Genomic DNA, 18,317 nt, shown 5'->3' with positions numbered 1-18,317 from the left:
TCACCTCTTGCCAGCATTCCGAGGAAACGGAGTACATGACGGCCAAAAATAACAAAACACAAGCAAAGCACTCACTGCGCAGAGCATTATAAATTATGGTTCAGCTCCTGTCCAACACTACTAGCGAGCAATCTTGATAAGCAACCGACTACAACTACAGTTAGCTTATCCGAAACGCAACGGATTAAAGTAGTTAGTACGGCATCTGAAAACGTAGCTGAGCACTTACACAGTGCCGGATTGTGTTCCTTTCCCTATTGCCACATTTTGAACGTTGTATAATTATTTTATATTGTATAATAATAACCAATGTATAACTTGTGTTTTTATCTTAAAGGGAGGGACAAAAAGCGGGGGAAAATTTTAAGTGTATTCTGCTCAGTACTTCTTGCTAACTATTGTATAACGCTTCTCTCAAATCGTTGTTTTTGCTCTGTATAAAACTTCATGTATGTACTGCCCCAATCACACAATGCTCCCATGTTGAAGGGGCCTGTGAGTAACTTGAATAAAAAGTCATCTATTACTACCACGTTACTTACCATGACACAAATCTCCTCGGGCTAGAATGTGATATAGTGTGGCTGGCGTGATGCTTTAACGGGGATAAAGTTAAAGGCATCACTGATCAGAAAGTCCGGCGTTGTCCGCGTTGTGAGCGAGAACTTATGGACACGGCTCGGTCAAGAAGTAGTAGGTAAGTGGCATTGCAATGTACCAATTGGTGGGCAGCAAGTTTGACACCACGAGTCTGCATGAGATGGCAGGCACTGCCAATTCTAGACGAGTGGCCCGGATAGAAACCGCATCTTCGAGGACTCTTGTGCGAGCAGTGAAACACGATGAACCGCTTGGCACCACATCTTGGGACTCTGACAGTGAGCCAGTAAGGGAACCAGTCGTGAGACACAAGGCTGAATAACAGTGGCAACAGTGGCAACGTTTGAAGTTTCTTGATTGGATGTTTCCAGCGGTTCGATATGTTCTTCTATGTAATCAGCCACAATTAAGCAGAAACGATTAGCGTCAGTGACATAGCTCGTCTCTCTGTCTCTGCGATCCCCCACGCTCCGAGTTATGCTGAAGACGGAGAGAAAAAGAGGTCAAATTTCAACGCGAAAGATACAAAGAACAAGCAGGAGAGTGATTATAGAACAGTGCCCAATACTTTGGAGAATGTTGACAAGATTTTATGGGAAGCCTTTTTTATCAAATATCGACAAGATACAATGGGAAGCCTTGAAATCGAGCAAGCTAAAAAAGAACAATTCCACACTGCTTCGTATAGAACTTATTTCGTTCTAACAATCCACAAGACATTAAGAGCCTCAACTCATTTACGTGCAAGTAACTTTAGCTATGCCTAAGACCGAACTCCGTTCAGGAACGGACAACTGAAACTGGGTTACAGTTGAACGCTAACACACCTGAGCTGGCTGAGCTGATTGGCTGAGAACTACTAAGTATGTAATTTGGATTATAAAAAAGAAAATACATATTTCTTTCGACAGGAGAATACATTGTGTAAGTAGTGCTGAACAAAACTTTTCATTGTTGGTGATTAGAAGCTGAAAAATTTGCTTCTCAACAAAAAAAAAGTTGATTCGTCCTCTGCAAGCAGGTGATAGAATGCAACCAAGGCAACATCGTACGTCCGGTGAACACATGACACTGTCACTATTTGTGGTAAAAAAATAAGATAAACACCAAACGACATTATTTAAATAACAAAACATTTGCTCCTTATTATTATTATTTTTTTCTTTCCTTAATGAATCTCAAAACGCCAGTTTATCGAGCAGTTTCAAAAAGCTCGTCTTTTGCGCTAACGAGGCAGCAAACATGGGACGAGTAGTATACGCGCTGGTACCAGTTCCATTTATGGAGCATACCTAATCGCCAAGGTGTAAAAGACCTCGTTAGGCGAAAAATCCCGCGTCAGCGCTGGCGCTGCGAGAGAGAAATTACCAGCGTGCCTCTGACAAGCCGTAGTTGACAGGTGACATGGCTGGACGCTGACTGGATTGCGGGTTGTGTGGCGCACGAGATGAAATGACATGGCAGAAGTGGAAGGAGCTGCCAGCTTGAGTTTGCCTTATGAGATGGGAATCAAACCCAGAGATAGGACCCAGGGTTCTTAGATCCCGATAGAGACATCTCCTAGGCCACGCAGGCACATTTATTCGTACGGCTCGATTAAAGCGGGGAATTATGCTTTAGGTATGTGTTTTATTATAAATGGACGAACTAAGAAATCGGTGATTAAGTGAGTAGCAAAGTGCATGCACGCGAACGAGGGTTCGCAAGGAGAGCCACACAAGGGAGTCGTTAACTCTGCCGCGTCATACTCTTAAAGGCGGAACTTAGGTGTCTTCCATTTTTTTTTTTGCACTTCTCAATTACCCGCATCTCGTGCTTAAAGTCTGGCTCAATCGGAGGGGGGTCTCTAGCGACTCGAGCACAGGTGGAAAAGAAAACAGAGAGAGAGAGAGAAAGCGGTTGGCAGCCTGTTTCACACATCCTTTTGTACAAAGGGGAGAAACTATTGTTCTCTGATTTGGGTTTTAGAAGATGTCTAATGGCTTTTTTTTTCTTTTTTTTTTAAGAATTCACTGCGAAATTGCGGGAACAATGAGAAGAAATTTTCTGAAACCACTGAGAACAAAAAAATGGCTGCCTGCTCCGTATTCCTGCAGTCTTTATACATTTCAGTGCCGGGGGTCTCAGACCCCTCTTAAATACTGGTGGGGTGTCTCAGACCGCCCCGGGACCCCACTGACTTTAGGCCCCGCTCGCATTCTTGGGTTTCAATTGCTTATCGTGCATATCAGCAACCATTTAGTACCTACATAGGAGTCGATAGAATAGCGACACACGTTCTGCATCTGACTCGAGGTGTCCACCACAATCTCGCAGCTTATCCTGCAACTAGGTCGTTTATTATACTCTCGCCAAAGGCATTGATGCTCATCGCTCCCCTCTGCATTAGCAATTTGCTCCTGCCTCAAGGCCATTCTCATGTCATCTGCATCGATATTTAGTGCCTTTCCATACCTATCATTAAAAAAAAAAAACGCGCACCTCTCATGGCTGCTCTCTACAAGTCGCCGTAGAACATCGGCGTTAAATGCGCATTCACTGCGTACATAACTATCCGAACAGCTGAAGTAAATTTACATAAGATCTGTGATAAATCCGGCAAGGCCAACCTTGATCATGATGAAGGCAGCCTATCGCACTTTCTTGACGGGTAATGCCTTAGTTGCCCTTCGGCCTGCACTGGAGTTTAGACAAGAAACCGAGAGGAATGGTGCGTTTTTTCTCTGACGAAAATAAGCCATCCAGTGCCTGCAAGATGTACCACACAGCAGTTCTGATCAGCTCGTTTCGTAAAAGCCACGAAATGCATCGTGTAGCAGTTACTATAGAGCTCAAGATATGTTACTCAGTGGCTAACAGGATACTGCGGAATCAAAGGAAACTACTTGCGCGAGAGCAGCCACCGCGATGGGATTCATGTGGATATGCCTGCTGAAGTAGCGGGTACGCTTCGCAGGCTGGTGTAGATTCTGCAGCAGCCACAAAAAAAAGACTGCACTCTTGGTGGCACATAATCTTCCGCCTGACTTACCGTGAAGCGGCACCGCTATGCTTTACAAAGCAGTGCTCATTCCAAACTGACATAGCCGGCAGCCGAGCTAGTGACACGTTAGGGCACGGAGACAATCGATCATCACCTAAGAGAATGGTCTGTCTTTCGCACAAACATATATACGCTCTGCTATGCTTTTGGCCAGCTTGATTCTCGGTCTGTCACGGAAAATAGAGCCCTCAGACCCAGGCAACAGTAATGCTAAAGGCCTAAAAAACACTGTTGCGCTACCTAAGGGCATCGTCCCATGGTGTGACATAATTTGACTGCGCTCCTCATCGCTTCAATCTTTCCACTTCCCGCTCCTCCCTTCAGCCAGTTCAGGGCAGGCTACCGGAAAACTTTTCTCGTTTGCCTCCCCGCATTATTTCTACTCCTTTCTTTCTCCGACCTCTTCGTAGCGTGTAACAGTCAACTGTAAAGGATAAGTGAGGCAACAATAAAAAATAAAGAACCAATTTATTCATCACAATAAGAAAAAAAATGAGCAGCGGAAAGAGCAGCAATTTGTACTGCCGCAAGCCTATATACTGGAATGCCTTTAGGTCGCACTAAATTTAGAGGCTTGCCTCAGGAAGCTCTTGAAGGCATCTGCAGCGCAGGCGGCGTAGCAGACTGCGAGATACGGCGCACCGTACTTGCGTCGGTAAGCCAAGACAAATCAACGTCTGTTCTTTGTTTCCTTGCGGCGGCGAAAAGGTCGTGACTTAGTTCGGGGACAAAGTTCGGGCTTTGCTTGAGCGACATATTTTGTAAGATCACCTTGACTGGAGCTACATGCTCGTTGCGTGTAATATTTAAGCACGGATCACCATGTTGGATGCACTGTTTTAGAATACTTAGAACCAATTCATTATGCCTGGCTGTTGTGGACGGCAACTGCTGCACTACAGAAAGCACGAACTTTTCCGTGTCTCCAACTGTGTTGCCGAGATGCTTGAAGGACGAATTATACGTGTCAAGAAGGCGTTCGGCCAGCACCGTTTTGATATCAGGCCTCTTTTCATTCACGTAGGCACCGTAGAGTTGTGAGAGTACGGGCTGCCCGTTTCCAGACGGATCGTCGTTAGAACGCCCTGTATTCTTCAAAAGGGGCTTTTTCTCAATAAAAGACATAGGCTTCTGCAGCCAGTCTTTAAGATAACGGAGTTCGGACGGAGAGCTAGCAGCAAGATAATCGTGAGATTTGGGTTTCAGCAGACTGGAGCTACGTTTCCAGCGTCTTATCGATATAGAGTCGATGTAGTTGTCCTTAAGGGTCAGAATGAACTTGGTTACCTGACTCTTCAAGTCCTTGGGCAAGCCGAAACCGTCCCGAATACCGACATTACACAGAGCAAAAATGAGGTTGTGGATGTCACTGGAGCTGAGCTTCTGACACTCGTGGCCGTCACATTTAAGAGCGAGTTGGAGCAGGCGTATCCTCTCTTCGGTTTTCAGAGAAATTCTCTTGCTGTGGACAAGCTTCAAAAGAGCAATGAATGACCGTACAGCTGGCTGTGGTAGCTTACCACCGCCCATCTTCCAGACCTCTTCAAGGTCATTAAGTCTTAGCTTGCGCTCAGCCTTGGCGACTTTGCGTACCTCTGCGAAGTATTTGCCAAAAAGCAAGGCTTTCTCTTCGTCCGAAATAGTGGGCTCGCGTAGCTCTTCCAAGAAAACGTCGTAGTCGCCCATTTTGTAATAGACCATCTCATCGCCGTCTTCGTCTTCTTCTGGCTGCAGGTTAAGCGCCTTAGCAATATCTAGCATTAGCCACTTCTTTTCATGGGCCTTCTGAGGGAAGTACCTGTCTACTAGCATGTCAATTGTGTCCATCACGTTTTCTGGTACCTCTTCGCATAAAATGCCTGCACATGGTGACTCTTCTATCTTGGTTCTGTTTCTGTCCGCATAGAGAAGATGGACCAAATGCTCCATGTCGGGACATGAAAGTTCGCTGGCGACACTTTCAGAGATTGATATCATATAAGTGTTTTCCGACAAAAGCTTGGTTATGATGTCCTTGTGGTCGACGGCGCAGAGGAAAACACCGACAGCGCTTACGACAACATGATGAGCTATTCTTGTGCCATGTGATTTCAAGTAATGGGCTACTTCGTAAGCGACTTTGATCCTTTCGGTAGGCGCCAAGTATTTGCACGAGGATTTCAAGTTCTTTAGGGCAAGTAGAATGATACTGTATGCCTCATGGGTTCCTACAGTGGTTGCTTTTATCAAGAAAACATGAAGAACTGTTGCATTAACTTTGAAAACCTTCAGGTCAGTTCTAATAATCATCAATAAAAACCTAATTTCGTCAGTTTCTGGAGTAATCAAATCTGGCGGGAAAGTCGTACTGATAATTTCTTGCGGCGTCGTAATGCCAATGCTCTGGGATGATGATATTGGGGTGGCAACGTTCGAAAATTTTGTTCCAAAGGAGGGCGTCGTTAAGGCGTTTCCCCCAGGGACAGGTCCGTAAGGCACTGAGGCCCCAGAGACCTCGGCAACAGGTGAGAAGGGAAGCCCGGATGGTGAATGAATTTCATTGGTGGGCATTGAAGAAAATATTGACGGCTGAGGTGTAGCTCCAGGCACAGTAGGCACCACAACATTAGGAAGCGGAGTTGTAGCAGGCATGAAAGAAGACCCGGTTTCCATTTCGCCAGGAATGCCATGTGGGTACGCTGGGGTCGATAACTCAGGGAAGGAAGCAGGAGTGGCTGGCATGGTTTCAGACAGCGGCAAGCCACCGGGTAGAGTGCGAGTTTCTACTGTACGTAGTAGCGGGGTGCCAGTTGTTACCTCTAGAACTGAAACTCCCGATGTGACCGCGGGAACTTCCATGGTAGGATACGCGGAAATAGCGGACGGAATGGTCGCAGTGGACTCATCTTCCCCTTCTTGAGGCCATGGTTTAGGAGAAGCAGATGTTTCAGGTTCGGAAACACCTAACGACACCGATGGAACAAAGCTGGGCTGACCCGGCATACCTGATGCCAGAGACACTTCAGTAGTTGGCATAACGGAAAATGCTGATGAATATCCAGGGGGCCCTCCGGGAGGCAATGACTGTCCGGGTGATGGACCCGCGGATGCTCCGGTCGGGAAAGTTTCAGTAACTCCTGGTCCTGACGACACCGGGGTAAGTGATCCTGTTGGTTGCTGTGGAGGCGTAGATGGGAAAGACTCTTGAATTAACGGGCTGCCAAAAGCACCTGAAGTGATCGTAGTAGGAAACCATCCCCCAGGGAAGGATGGACTACCGGTAACAGCTCCTGTTTGGGGCACGCCAACTGATGACGAGGGAATCTCGCTAGTTGTTTCCCCCGGAGCACCAGATGGCACCGACGCTTCAGTTGTTCGGATATTAGAGATACCAGAGGGAAACGTTCCGGATGCTTCTCCGTGAGGTAAATACGATGGTTTTGTTGTTGCTGTCTCAGGAACAGAGGCGCCCAGTGATGATAAAGGAACGCCAGAAGTTGGTTGTCCCGGTATAATGGACGGAAGAGATACGCCAGTTTCAGGAAACATGGTGGAGACCGACGGAGATGTACCCGTTTCTTCCTGTGGGAAAACAAATGGACTGGACGCCCCCATTTCTGGAACTGAGGCGCCTACTGAGACTGGCGGAACTGCACTTCCGGACAACTCCGGTACATTAGGTGGGAACGACGGTTCAATTGTAGCGATAACAGGACCGCCAGATGGAAATGAGCCAGTGACTCCTTGCGGTAAAGAAGGTGAGCTGCCTGTAGTGGTGTGTTCGGAAACACCCACTGATATAGAAGGAACACTAGTGTATTGCTTCCTTATACTTAACGGCAATGATACCTCGGTTGTGGGCATTATGGAGGCTCCCGATGGAAGCGTTTCTGTGTATTTGTGAGGGAAAGACGGGGACATGGATGAGGCTGTCTCCGGCACAGAAACACCTGAAGATAATGAGGGAACAAAAGTCGGTTGCTCTGATATGCCAGATGGCAGCGTTTCCTGGGTTACGGGAAAAACAGAAGCCCCATACGGAACGTTACTAGTGCCTTCTTCCTGAGGGAAAGAGGAAGGAATGGAAGTTGCTTTCTCCGGCACAGAAACGCTTTCACCTGGAATTCCTGATGGCAACGACCCTGGCCTGGTTGGAACTGCAGAGACAACTGATGGAAGGGAACCAGTCAAGCCTTCTTTTGGAGAATACGGGGTGCCAAAAGAGCCTATTGACTCTGCTGGAACGACGGAAGTCGGTTGCTGTGTTATGCCAGAATGCGACGGCACTTCAGAAGTCGAACCAAAGGGCTCACCAGTGGGAAATGGCGGTATGACTTCACCTTGAGAAAAATGCGGTGGTGTGGTTGGCGCCCCCTCTGGTACAGAAACACCTACCGTGATCGATGGAACTATTTCTGTCGCTTCTCCAGGCGCACCTGATGGCAATGACATTTCAGTTGTAGGAAAAGCTGAGATATCGGAAGGAAATGTAGCGGTGGCTCCTTCCTGAGACGGAAATGAGGGGATTACCGTGGATGTCTCTGGTACAGGAACCTCCACTGAAAAAGACGGAACATTGACAGATGAAGGTACTGATCCACTTGGTGGCAATGTTACTTCGGTTGTTGGGGCGATGGATACATGAGATGGAAATGTACCTGAGCCTTCCTGGGTGAAAGATGGTGGACTGCGGCTGCCCGTCTCAGGCACAGATATTCCTGATGACACGGAAGAAGGAATAATACTGGGCTGTCCTGGCCTACTAGGTATCAACGGCACCTCAGTTGTGGGAATGACAGACATTCCAGGCGGATATGTGCTAGCTGTTTCTTTCTGATGAAAAGATGGAGGACTGGTTGTGACGGTCTCTGGGACAGAAACGCCTATAGACACTGAAGGAACAACAGCCGTTGGTTGCCCAGGTATATTTGATGGCAATGATACCCCGGTTGTGGCCGTGATGGAGGCGCCTGATGGAAATGTGCCAGTACTTTCTTCAGGAAAATGCGGCGCAATGCTTGATGGTTCCGGCATGGAGACGCCTACTGACATTGACGGAACAACAGAGGTAGGTTGCCCAGGTACTCCGGATGGTATCCCCACCTCAGCTGTTGTTGCGACAGAAATTCCTGACGGATATGTGCCAATGCTTCCTTCAGGTAGAGATGGGGGAGTTTCTGTGGCTGTCTCAGGCACAGAAACACCTGCTGACACTGAAGGGATAACAGCAGTTGGTTGACCAGGTATATTTGATGGCAATGATACCTCGGTTGTGGCTGCGATGGAGGCGCCTGATGGCAATGTACCAGTACTTTCTTCAGGGAAATATGGCGGAATGTTTGTTGATGTTTCTGGCATGGAGACTCCTACTGACATTGAGGGAACAACAGCAGTAGGTTGCCCTGGTACTCCGGATGGCATCGCCACCTCAGTTGTCATAGGGGCGGAGATACCTGACGGATATGTACCTGTGAATCCTTCAGGGAAAGCTGGGGGAGATTCTGTGGCTGTCTCGGGCACAGAAACACCTACTGACACTGAAGGGACAACAGCCGTTGGTTGCCCAGGTATATTTGATGGCAATGATACCTCGGTTGTGGCCGCGATGGATGCACCTGATGGGAATGTACCAGTACTTTCTTCAGGGAAATACGGTGGAATGCTTGTGGATGGTTTTGGCATGGAGACGCCTACTGACATTGAGGGAACAACACCAGTAGGCTGCCCCGGTACTCCAGGTGGTATCGCCACCTCAGTTGTGGTTGCGACCGAAATTCCTGACGGATATGTGCCAATGCTTCCTTCAGGGAGAGATGGGGGAGTTTCTTTGCCTGTCTCTGGCACAGAAACACCTACTGACACTGAAGGAATAACGGCAGTTGTTTGACCAGGTATATTTGATGGTAATGATACCTCGGTTGTGGCGGCGATGGAGGCGCCTGACATGAAAGACGGCGGGCTTGCTGTTGCCGTCTCAGGCACTGAAACGCCCACTGACATTGAAGGAACAACGGCGGTAGGTTGCCCTGTTACACCGGATGGCAGCGCCACCTCAGTTGTCATAGCGGCGGAGATCCCTGACGGATATGTACCAGTGAATCCTTCAGGGAAAGCTGGGGGAGTTTCTGTGGCTGTCTCGGGCACAGAAACACCTACTGACACTGAAGGGACAACAGCCGTTGGTTGCCCAGGTATATTTGACGGCAATGATACCTCGGTTGTGGCCGCGATGGATGCACCTGATGGGAATGTACCAGTACTTTCTTCAGGGAAATGCGGTGGAATGCTTGTTGATGGTACTGGCATGGAGACGCCTACTGACATGGAGGGAACAAAAGCAGTAGGTTGCCCTGGTTCTCCGGATGGTATCGCCACCTCCGTTGTGGTTGCGACCGAAATTCCTGACGGATATGTGCCAACGCTTCCTTCAGGGAGAGATGGGGGAGTTTCTGTGGCTGTCTCTGGCACAGAAACACCTACTGACACTGAAGGGATAACAGCAGTTGGTTGACCAGGTATAATTGATGGCATTGATACCTCAGTTGTGGCCGTGATGGAGGCCCCTGATGGTAATGTACCAGTACTTTCTTCAGGGAGATACGGCGGAATGCTTGTTGATGGTTCTGGCATAGAGACACCTACTGACATTGAGGGAACAACAGCCGTAGGTTGCCCTGGTTCTCCGGGTGGTATCGCCACCTCAGTTGTGGTAGCGGCGGAGATCCCTGATGGATATGTGCCAGTGATTTCTTGAGGGAAAGGTGGGGGAGTTTCAGTGGCTGTCTCTGGCACAGAAACGCCAACTGACAATGAAGGGATAACAGCAGTTGGTTGACTAGGTATATTTGATGGCAATAATATCTCGGTTGTGGCCGCGATGGAGGCGCCTGATGGGAATGTACCAGTACTTTCTGCAGGGAAATGCGGCGGAATGCTTGTTGATGGTTCTGGCACGGAGACGCCTACTGACATTGAGGGAACAACAGCAGTAGGTTGCCCTGGTACTCCGGGTGGTATCGCCACCTCAGTTGTGGTAGCGGCAGAAATTCCCGACGGATATGTGCCGGTGATTTCTTGAGGGAGAGGTGGGGGAGTTTCTGTTGCTGTCTCCGGTACAGAAACACCTACTGACATTGAAGGGATAACAGCAGTCGGTTGACCGGGCATATTTGACGGCAGTGATACCTCGGTTGTGGCAGCGATGGAGGCGCCTGACATGAAAGATGGCGGGCTTGCTGTAGCCGTCTCAGGCACTGAAACTCCTACTGACATTGAAGGAACAACGGCGGTAGGTTGTCCTGTTACACCGGATGGTAGCGCCACTTCAGTTGTCATAGCGGCGGAGATCCCTGACGGATATGTACCAGTGAATTCTTCAGGGAAAGGTGGGGGACTGGCTGTGGGTGTCTCTTGCACTGAAACACCGACTGGCACTGAGGGGCCAATAGCAGTTGGCTGCCCAGGTATATTCGATGGCAATAATACCTCGGTTGTGGCAGCGATGGAAGCGCCTGATGGCAATGTACCAGTACTTTCTTGAGGGAAATTTTGCGGAATGCTTGTTGATGGTTCTGGCACGGAGACGCCTACTGACATTGAGGGAACAACAAGAGTAGGTTGCCCAGGTACTCCGGGTGGTATCGCCACCTCAGTTGTGGTAGCGGCAGAAATCCCCAACGGATATGTGCCAGTGATTTCTTCAGGGCGAGATGAGGGAGTTGGGGCTGTTTCTGGCACATAAATACCGACTGACGCTGAAGGAACAACAGCAGTCGGTTGACCAGGTATAAGCGATGGCAATGATGTTTCGGTTGTGGCAGCGATAGAGGCCTGCATTGGGAAAGACGGCGGGCTGGGTGTTACAGTATCTGGCACTGAAACACCTACTGACAGTAAGGGTACGACGGTGGTTGGTTGTCCTGTTACACCAGATGATAGCGGTACCTCCGTTGTGGCAGCGACAGAAATGCCTGGTGGAGATGTTAGAGTGATTCCTTCTTCAGAATGAGATGTAGGGTAGGTTGTGGCTGTCTCTGGCACAGAAACACCTACTGACAGTGAGGGGACAGCAGCAGTCGATTGTCCAGGTATATTTGGTGGCAATGGTGTTTCAGTTGTTGCTGCGATGGAGGCGCCTGAAGGGAATGTACCGGTGCCTTCTGTAGGGAAAGACGGCGGAGTGGCTGTTGTAGCCTCTGGTAGAGAAACGCCGGGTGACATTGCAGGAACAATGGCGGTAGGCTGAACCGGAAGACCAGATGGTAGTGATACCTCAGTGGTAGGAACTATGGAGACCCCCGATGGCAACATATTTGTGAATTCTTGAGGGGAAGCTGGAGAACTGCCAGTCATTGTCTCTGGCACATTAGTGTCGAGAGACTCTGATGGAACGCCCGGTAGTGGCGATAACTCTTTCGTCGGCACTACAGAAATCTCAGATGGAACCGTTCCCGGGCTCTCTTTCTCGGGATAAGACGCAGTACTGGTTGCGGCTATCTCTGGGCCGGAAACGCCTAGAGTAACTGAAGGAATATGACCTGAAGGCAATTGTACCTCCGTTGTCGGAACAACAGAGGTTCCGGACGGAAATGTACCGAAAGCTTCTTTAGGAAGAGACGGGAGACCGGCTGTGGGAACCTCTGGCATAGAAACGCCTGATGACTCTGCGGGAACAATGGAAATGGGATGCCCTGGCACACTTGTTTGAAGGGGGACCTCTGTTGTTGGCAACACTGTTTGTCCTGAAGGAAATGTAGATGTGACCCCGCTCTGTGGAAGAGATGGCGAGCTAACTGTTCCAGTTTCTGGCTGAGAAACACCAAATGAAACTGAGGGAAAAGCCGTGGGTTGACCTGGAATTATAGATGGCAGGGGACCCTCAGTCGTTGGAATTAAGGATATTCCTGAAGGGAAGGTAGGCGTACTTTCTTTAAGAGCGGCAGATGGCGGTGTGCCATTTATCATTTCTAGAGTCGGGACGCCCATAGATAGCGTCGGGACGAATGATGCCGGGAAGCGGGATATTTGCGATGGAAAAGGTACTTGAGTCGTTGGGATTCCAGGAATGCCAGTGAGCGGCGATGTCTCCGTAGTTGGGTAAATGGATGCTCCTGGCGGGAATGTCGCCGTAGGTTCTTGTGGCAACAAAGGAGGAAGAGTTGTTCCGAACACAGGTGGTGAGGCACTCCCAGTTATAGCCGGCATGACGCCGGGGGGAACGGAGGGAGTTCCATGTGGCCCCTCGACTTCAGTTGTCGGTAAAAATAAAGTAGTTGGCGAAGGTGGACTTGTCGTTTCTTGCTGTGGAAGCGAGGTGTACTGTGTAGGGTACTCTGTTATCTCGCCTGGGAATTGTGTAAAAGGAACAGTGGCGCCTTGCTCCGGTGTCATGTTAGGAAAGTGCTTGAGGGTTCGCAACGTAGTAGAACCGACGCTGTACCAAGGTCCTGGTGTTTCTTCAGTAAGTGGCGTGAGAAGGGCTGTACCAGAAGGCACTGTGGTCACACCTGCGTAATGAAATGTTCTTGTTAGTCCGGATATTTCCCAAAATTTGCACTATGTGATTTTCATGGCAAGACAGTGGATCAAGCGTTGCGGACAAATTGAAAGAAGGAAGTTCTGCAACGCTGTTCTTTCGAAGGTATACTTACGCTTCTTTTTCTTCCTCGTTTATTTCTATACATGCAATCATATTTATCCGTTGCGATTTGGAGTTTGCTACCCATGTTCCTAGATAACTTAGTACTTATGCGGTAGCATGATGTGCTTAGTATCTGCGTGCAAATCGTCTTTGTTCGAAGGAGCGATCAGTTGGAATTAATGAAGAGGAAAGACTTCTCGCTTTATACGGGAGAGGCGTAAGCTATCAATTTGACAGCCCTGAATCCACACAAGCATTTATGTCATACTAAGACTTTACTTTTCTAAGCAAGTCTTATGAGACCTTTCTGCGCCATGGGTGTCTTTTCAGAGCACTTAGAGTCACGCCAATGAAAGGGTCTCCCAATGAGAATATGTTGTATCTCAAAAGCTACTACGACGTTCTTGAAACAGAACAAGTACTGAATTCGCTCCGATAAAAAAACACTTTTCCATCAGCAGTTTCTTTATTTTTATTAGGTGTTGACAGTGACAGCAGCTCTCAGCGTAATTTAGCTTCAAGTATGAGCTGCTGATAAACTACATGTCAGGGGGCTGGCTGCACATACAAACGTGTTATGATCTCCCGGATACATAACTGTTTTAACTACACTTTTTGTGCCGGTAGAATAGGCGACTGAAAACGCAACTTTGTTTTGCATTCAAAACTAATAACAGAAAACCCATCTCTACAACAAGGCGTTTTGTCTCAAATTTGCTCTGCTAGACGCTGCTAGTGCTCGCTCTTCTAAACGCTTGTATTCATGGCCTGAGTACCTCGCGATGACGGTCTTCTGAAGATGTTTCTTTCAGTTAACCTGCAGACTTGTGATATTGTCTTCTCAAGAACCTGTCCCAACTGTTAAGTGAAGGCAAGTTGACTTTGTCTAACATGCTGTATGCAGGAATTCAAGCAGATATGTCCCAGCTGTCATTTGAAGGGCCTCACTAAAGTAATTTAATTAGAATCAGTATATGATAATGTTCCACCACAATTCTGAACCATGAGTCTCCCTGTTGCCAATTGAAGAAGAAACCGCGTGCGGTTCAGTGTAAAAACTTTGACACATCATTAAACGTTGCTATTGACAAACTTCAGTGAGGCAGGAGCTCTATACACTCCGATTTTAAACCACCAGGCTATATCGTAATGGGACCTGTCCGCTTTAAAAGGCCAGGCTGCTCAAAAGTATTTTGGACGCTAAAAGGCAATGTAATCTAACAAAACAAGTAGACTTCCTTTATTATATAATGTAAACACTTCTTGATTATGATTTCTTTTAATTAGCCTTAACAGTTTGTGTAATGCATTTGAAGCAAGGGGTGTCGCTAAGCGGTGCAGTTTCTTATTTTTCTCATTCAGTCCTGTCGAGTGACGAAGAGTTTGGCCCCACTAACCGCACAATATTGTCTTTAGTATCACCCTTAGCGTTACAGTAGTTTGAAAATGTTCGCTAACTGACAGTACACTAGCGCCTATCATGCGACCATGAAAAATGTTGAAAAATGTCGTTTCTTAGCTTGCTCACGGCGTGTTTGTAACTTTGGAGGCTACATACGCACGTCCTCAGTTTTCCATGCACATGTCAATGGAATTTCTTTTTCTGCCTCAACTTTAAGCTTTTGATATATTAGGAACACGTCCGAACCTGTCTGCTACGGCTGTACAAGAAACTGTGCCGGCAGAATATCATTCCAGTGTGCTTTATAAGCCTCCTTGTTTTAAAATGCAGCGCTTTCGTTTGCCCTGACAGGGTATCCGTACACGTCAATTTCCCAGGCATCGGTTTGACATTAAGCTGCCGGTAGTGCCGATAGAGCTGGTGTTCTGGTCCAAGCTCATACCCCAAGAGGCAGTAGATTTTTAATAAGGGAGTAATTGCACGTTAACATTCGCTTGACTGCATACAGCGTTCCTTTGCAGCTGTATACGGCTTCGCTCGGGTGGAGAGTGAATGCTACCTTGGAAGATTCCCTAAGCATTAGACAAACATCCCTCCCATTTCGAGCTGTTGATAGACTCACTCTCGCCTTATATGTAATCCATTGGCTTCCCTCGTTAGTTCAGTTAGTAAAGCGACAGCGGCGGAAACGCGGCGGTCCCGGGTTCGAACCCGGGGTCAGGAAGAAGTTTTTTTTCTAGGAGCTTCATGGTAAAGCTGTTCAGCTTTCTTCTTCAGTAGTATTGCTGCGCTCGGGGGTAAATACTAATGAGTAATTATTCCCTTATTATGAATTCGAAATAGCTGCTGACGACACTTGCTGAGCAGGTTGTTTTAATACTGCAAAACCTCACTTCTGTGTCTCTTGTGAGTCTTCCTACCTAACCCCAATCTGTTTTCGCCACGAAGCGTAGGGTATTGCTAGGCGGAAAGCAAGGACGACTCTGGCGTTAATGGGATCGTGAGCCTTACTACATTGATGTACCCTTGTTATTTACGTTCTTTTTACTGCACCTTGTACGAATCACTGTAGACAGTCCGAAATGTGGCCTATGTTTACGCTTATGGAATGAGGAGATGCACAAAAACTTCGTCCACTGTCCCGCCTACAAAAACGCAGCCTCCTAATGTCTTCACTGAGATAGACAGGGTTATTTCTTCTGAGTTCTACTTCTATGTGCCTTCCTTACGTTATTCCGAACAAAAGTGCTGATCTAAAGGCGTGACATGCATTTACAGTGGAAAATTTCAGTCAAGGTGCCAAGTACTAGTTACACCCACACGAAATGGCACTCAGACCTGATCGGGAATTTTATTTCTCTCTGTACCTGAGCATATGTGGTTGCCTGCAGTTATTTCGATGTCCACCCAGATTGTCTACATTGCTGTCGAAGGCACAAATGCATTTTTAATTTATTATTATTATTTTTTTTCTGGGCTTTCGCGTCAATTTTCAGTCATTAACTGCGAGCTCTCTTGCTCCAGATGTAGCATGGAAACGGTATTTTTCCTAATGTCTTGGGAATATGTCGCCAAGTTTGAAAAACCATTCGGGCGTATGCTGTTGGAGCGCTTGTTCCGTATTGCGAGTTTACGTCGTTATCGAAGGTGTCACTATATCCCCGACCTCGAGTCCTCTGATTGGTGGAAACGCCGGAACTGGAAGTGATAGCCACTTCCGGTTCCGGCATTTACACCAATCATGTGACTCAAGCTTAGGGAATAGCAACGCTTTCGATAACGACGCATACTCAGAATACGGAACCTGCTGTGCAACTCATGGTATCGAAAAAGCTCCTGTGGCCTGGCTAAAAATTGCTGTCTGAGCCTGGCAACTGCAGTAAAATAGTAATAACACTTATTTTCATTTTCTTTTTACCTCATGCTGTTCTTTGAGAAAACTGATGTCTGGCATTCTTTGGTTGCCATTGATACCACTTTTCCATTCACGTTCGAACTTAAAACCAGAAAAGGAAATACTGCATGTTTCCAAAGCAGGTGTGCTATTAGAAATTATTCCGTAATCTTGCATACAGCCATAGAGCTGTATTGTGCTGAGTTTCTATATCAGCTGTAGCATGAACATATGTTTAGTCCATGGGTTTCGACTATTAATCTTTGATCTGAACTATTAGTAATTTTTTACCGCAAGCAAAAAAAAAAAAGAGACATATGGCGGAAAGGTGCTCCCTCCAAAGGTAGGCGCGGACATAAGTAAACGGAGCACGCTTTTCCGTTCAAATTAAAATCACGCTTTCTGCACTGGAGATAAGCAAACAATATTTGTCCAAGTAAAAGGGCACTGGTGTCTACTACCGTTTCGCACATACCATGAATGCCAGTTTCAATTGTGCAACGCGTGAAAAATTTTAGAAGCAAATCGCGCGCTCCGTTTACTTTTGTCCTTAGGGGTACATTACGGCACTGAGAAGATATCTTAGACAGTTCTTTGAAGCGATATAGTTCTAAAAAAAAAGGAACGAAAAAGAAGCAATGTAAGAGCATGGCGGGTTGAAATATCGAGTATTCAATATGACCGGCGAGCGCCAGTTCATTGTTTAATAGTGTATAAAACATGGAAGACAGTGCTAGCCGACAGCGAGCGATGCAAGTAATTGCTTACGTGCCTTACTTTTCCAGAAGACATGAAATTCATTTTACATTATCTGATTTGTCGTTTGCAATAAATCTTATAATAGCAAATAAAAAGGTCGAAGTGGCGCTGCAGTCCAGTAATAGCTACAAACAAGATTGTTGCACTGATATTTGCCTTGAGGATTCCTAATCTGCCTGGCAGAATCCCTCTTCTGATGCAAAATTGTTTTCGCGGAGAGTTATATTCTAACTGGAATGAATTATGGGAAGCCTTACCTTTATTAGCATGCGCGTGAAGAGAAAGTGGTTACAATGCACTTTCATGCCAGGCATGAAGCCAGCGGTAACATAAGTGGAATAGGAGAGCTTTTTTTTTTTTTTTTTGCGGCACTAAATGATAGATTAGTTGTAGTATATATAAATACCACATCTAGACAAGACTATATAGGGCATTTTTCATTGCATCTGGAATAGCAAAACGTCTTTATCTTGTCCATGAGACGACAAAATTGAAATGATGATGATGGCGATGATTATAATATAGTGGCTTGCATCTTTCTAAGAGATGAAGAGCAAGTTGTCCCAGCCGAAAGAAAAAGAAATTTGAAGGTAAAAAGCAGTAAGAATAAAATCCACGTCATCCGTCCACGTCAAACGGATGGATGGATGGAATATAGGAGCATCCCGTTTGAAACGGGGTGGTAGCAGTTGCTATCATGCTCGTTTATTTCTATAGCTTGAATATTGATTTAGATCAGCTAATTACACCATTATTCCTTTTATTGAATTTTTATTTTTACATTGCTAACATTATGTCACTTTTCTGCTTTTAAACCACCAATCTTCCAAAGACTTTTGCTAGCTTCCACCGCAGACTCATTCCCCCGACCACTGGTATCTATAAACCCTAGGGCCTCAGGAAGAGTGACTTTGCCTGAATCGAGATCCGGGTGGATACCATCACATTCGAGTATAAGATGTTCAATTGCTTTATGAATTTTACACATACTGCGCATGTC

At 46.9% G+C, this 18,317-nt stretch overlaps 1 protein-coding gene across 1 annotated transcript in view; it reads right to left on the bottom strand.

Moving 5' to 3' along the window:
- Positions 1 to 4,185: 4,185 nt before the first annotated feature.
- The window catches only part of LOC146178212 (uncharacterized), a 46,934-nt gene continuing 32,802 nt past the window's right edge, over positions 4,186 to 18,317 (bottom strand). The window contains exons 14-21 of the mRNA XM_084579652.1: positions 8,281 to 13,128; positions 7,963 to 8,121; positions 7,741 to 7,815; positions 7,461 to 7,677; positions 7,231 to 7,239; positions 7,015 to 7,133; positions 6,563 to 6,669; positions 4,186 to 6,439 (exon numbers count right to left, since the gene is read on the bottom strand). Coding sequence (XP_084435778.1) covers positions 4,223 to 6,439; positions 6,563 to 6,669; positions 7,015 to 7,133; positions 7,231 to 7,239; positions 7,461 to 7,677; positions 7,741 to 7,815; positions 7,963 to 8,121; positions 8,281 to 13,128 — 7,751 coding nt within the window. The 3' untranslated portion in view covers positions 4,186 to 4,222. The remainder of the gene's footprint in view (positions 6,440 to 6,562; positions 6,670 to 7,014; positions 7,134 to 7,230; positions 7,240 to 7,460; positions 7,678 to 7,740; positions 7,816 to 7,962; positions 8,122 to 8,280; positions 13,129 to 18,317) is intronic.

This window comes from Amblyomma maculatum, chromosome 9, assembly GCF_055883805.1.
Source record: "Amblyomma maculatum isolate TAMU_Amacu chromosome 9, ASM5588380v1, whole genome shotgun sequence".
NCBI lineage: Eukaryota > Metazoa > Arthropoda > Arachnida > Ixodida > Ixodidae > Amblyomma > Amblyomma maculatum.
Note: the sequence above shows the minus strand (reverse complement) of the source record. Positions and strands in the feature narration are given on the sequence as shown.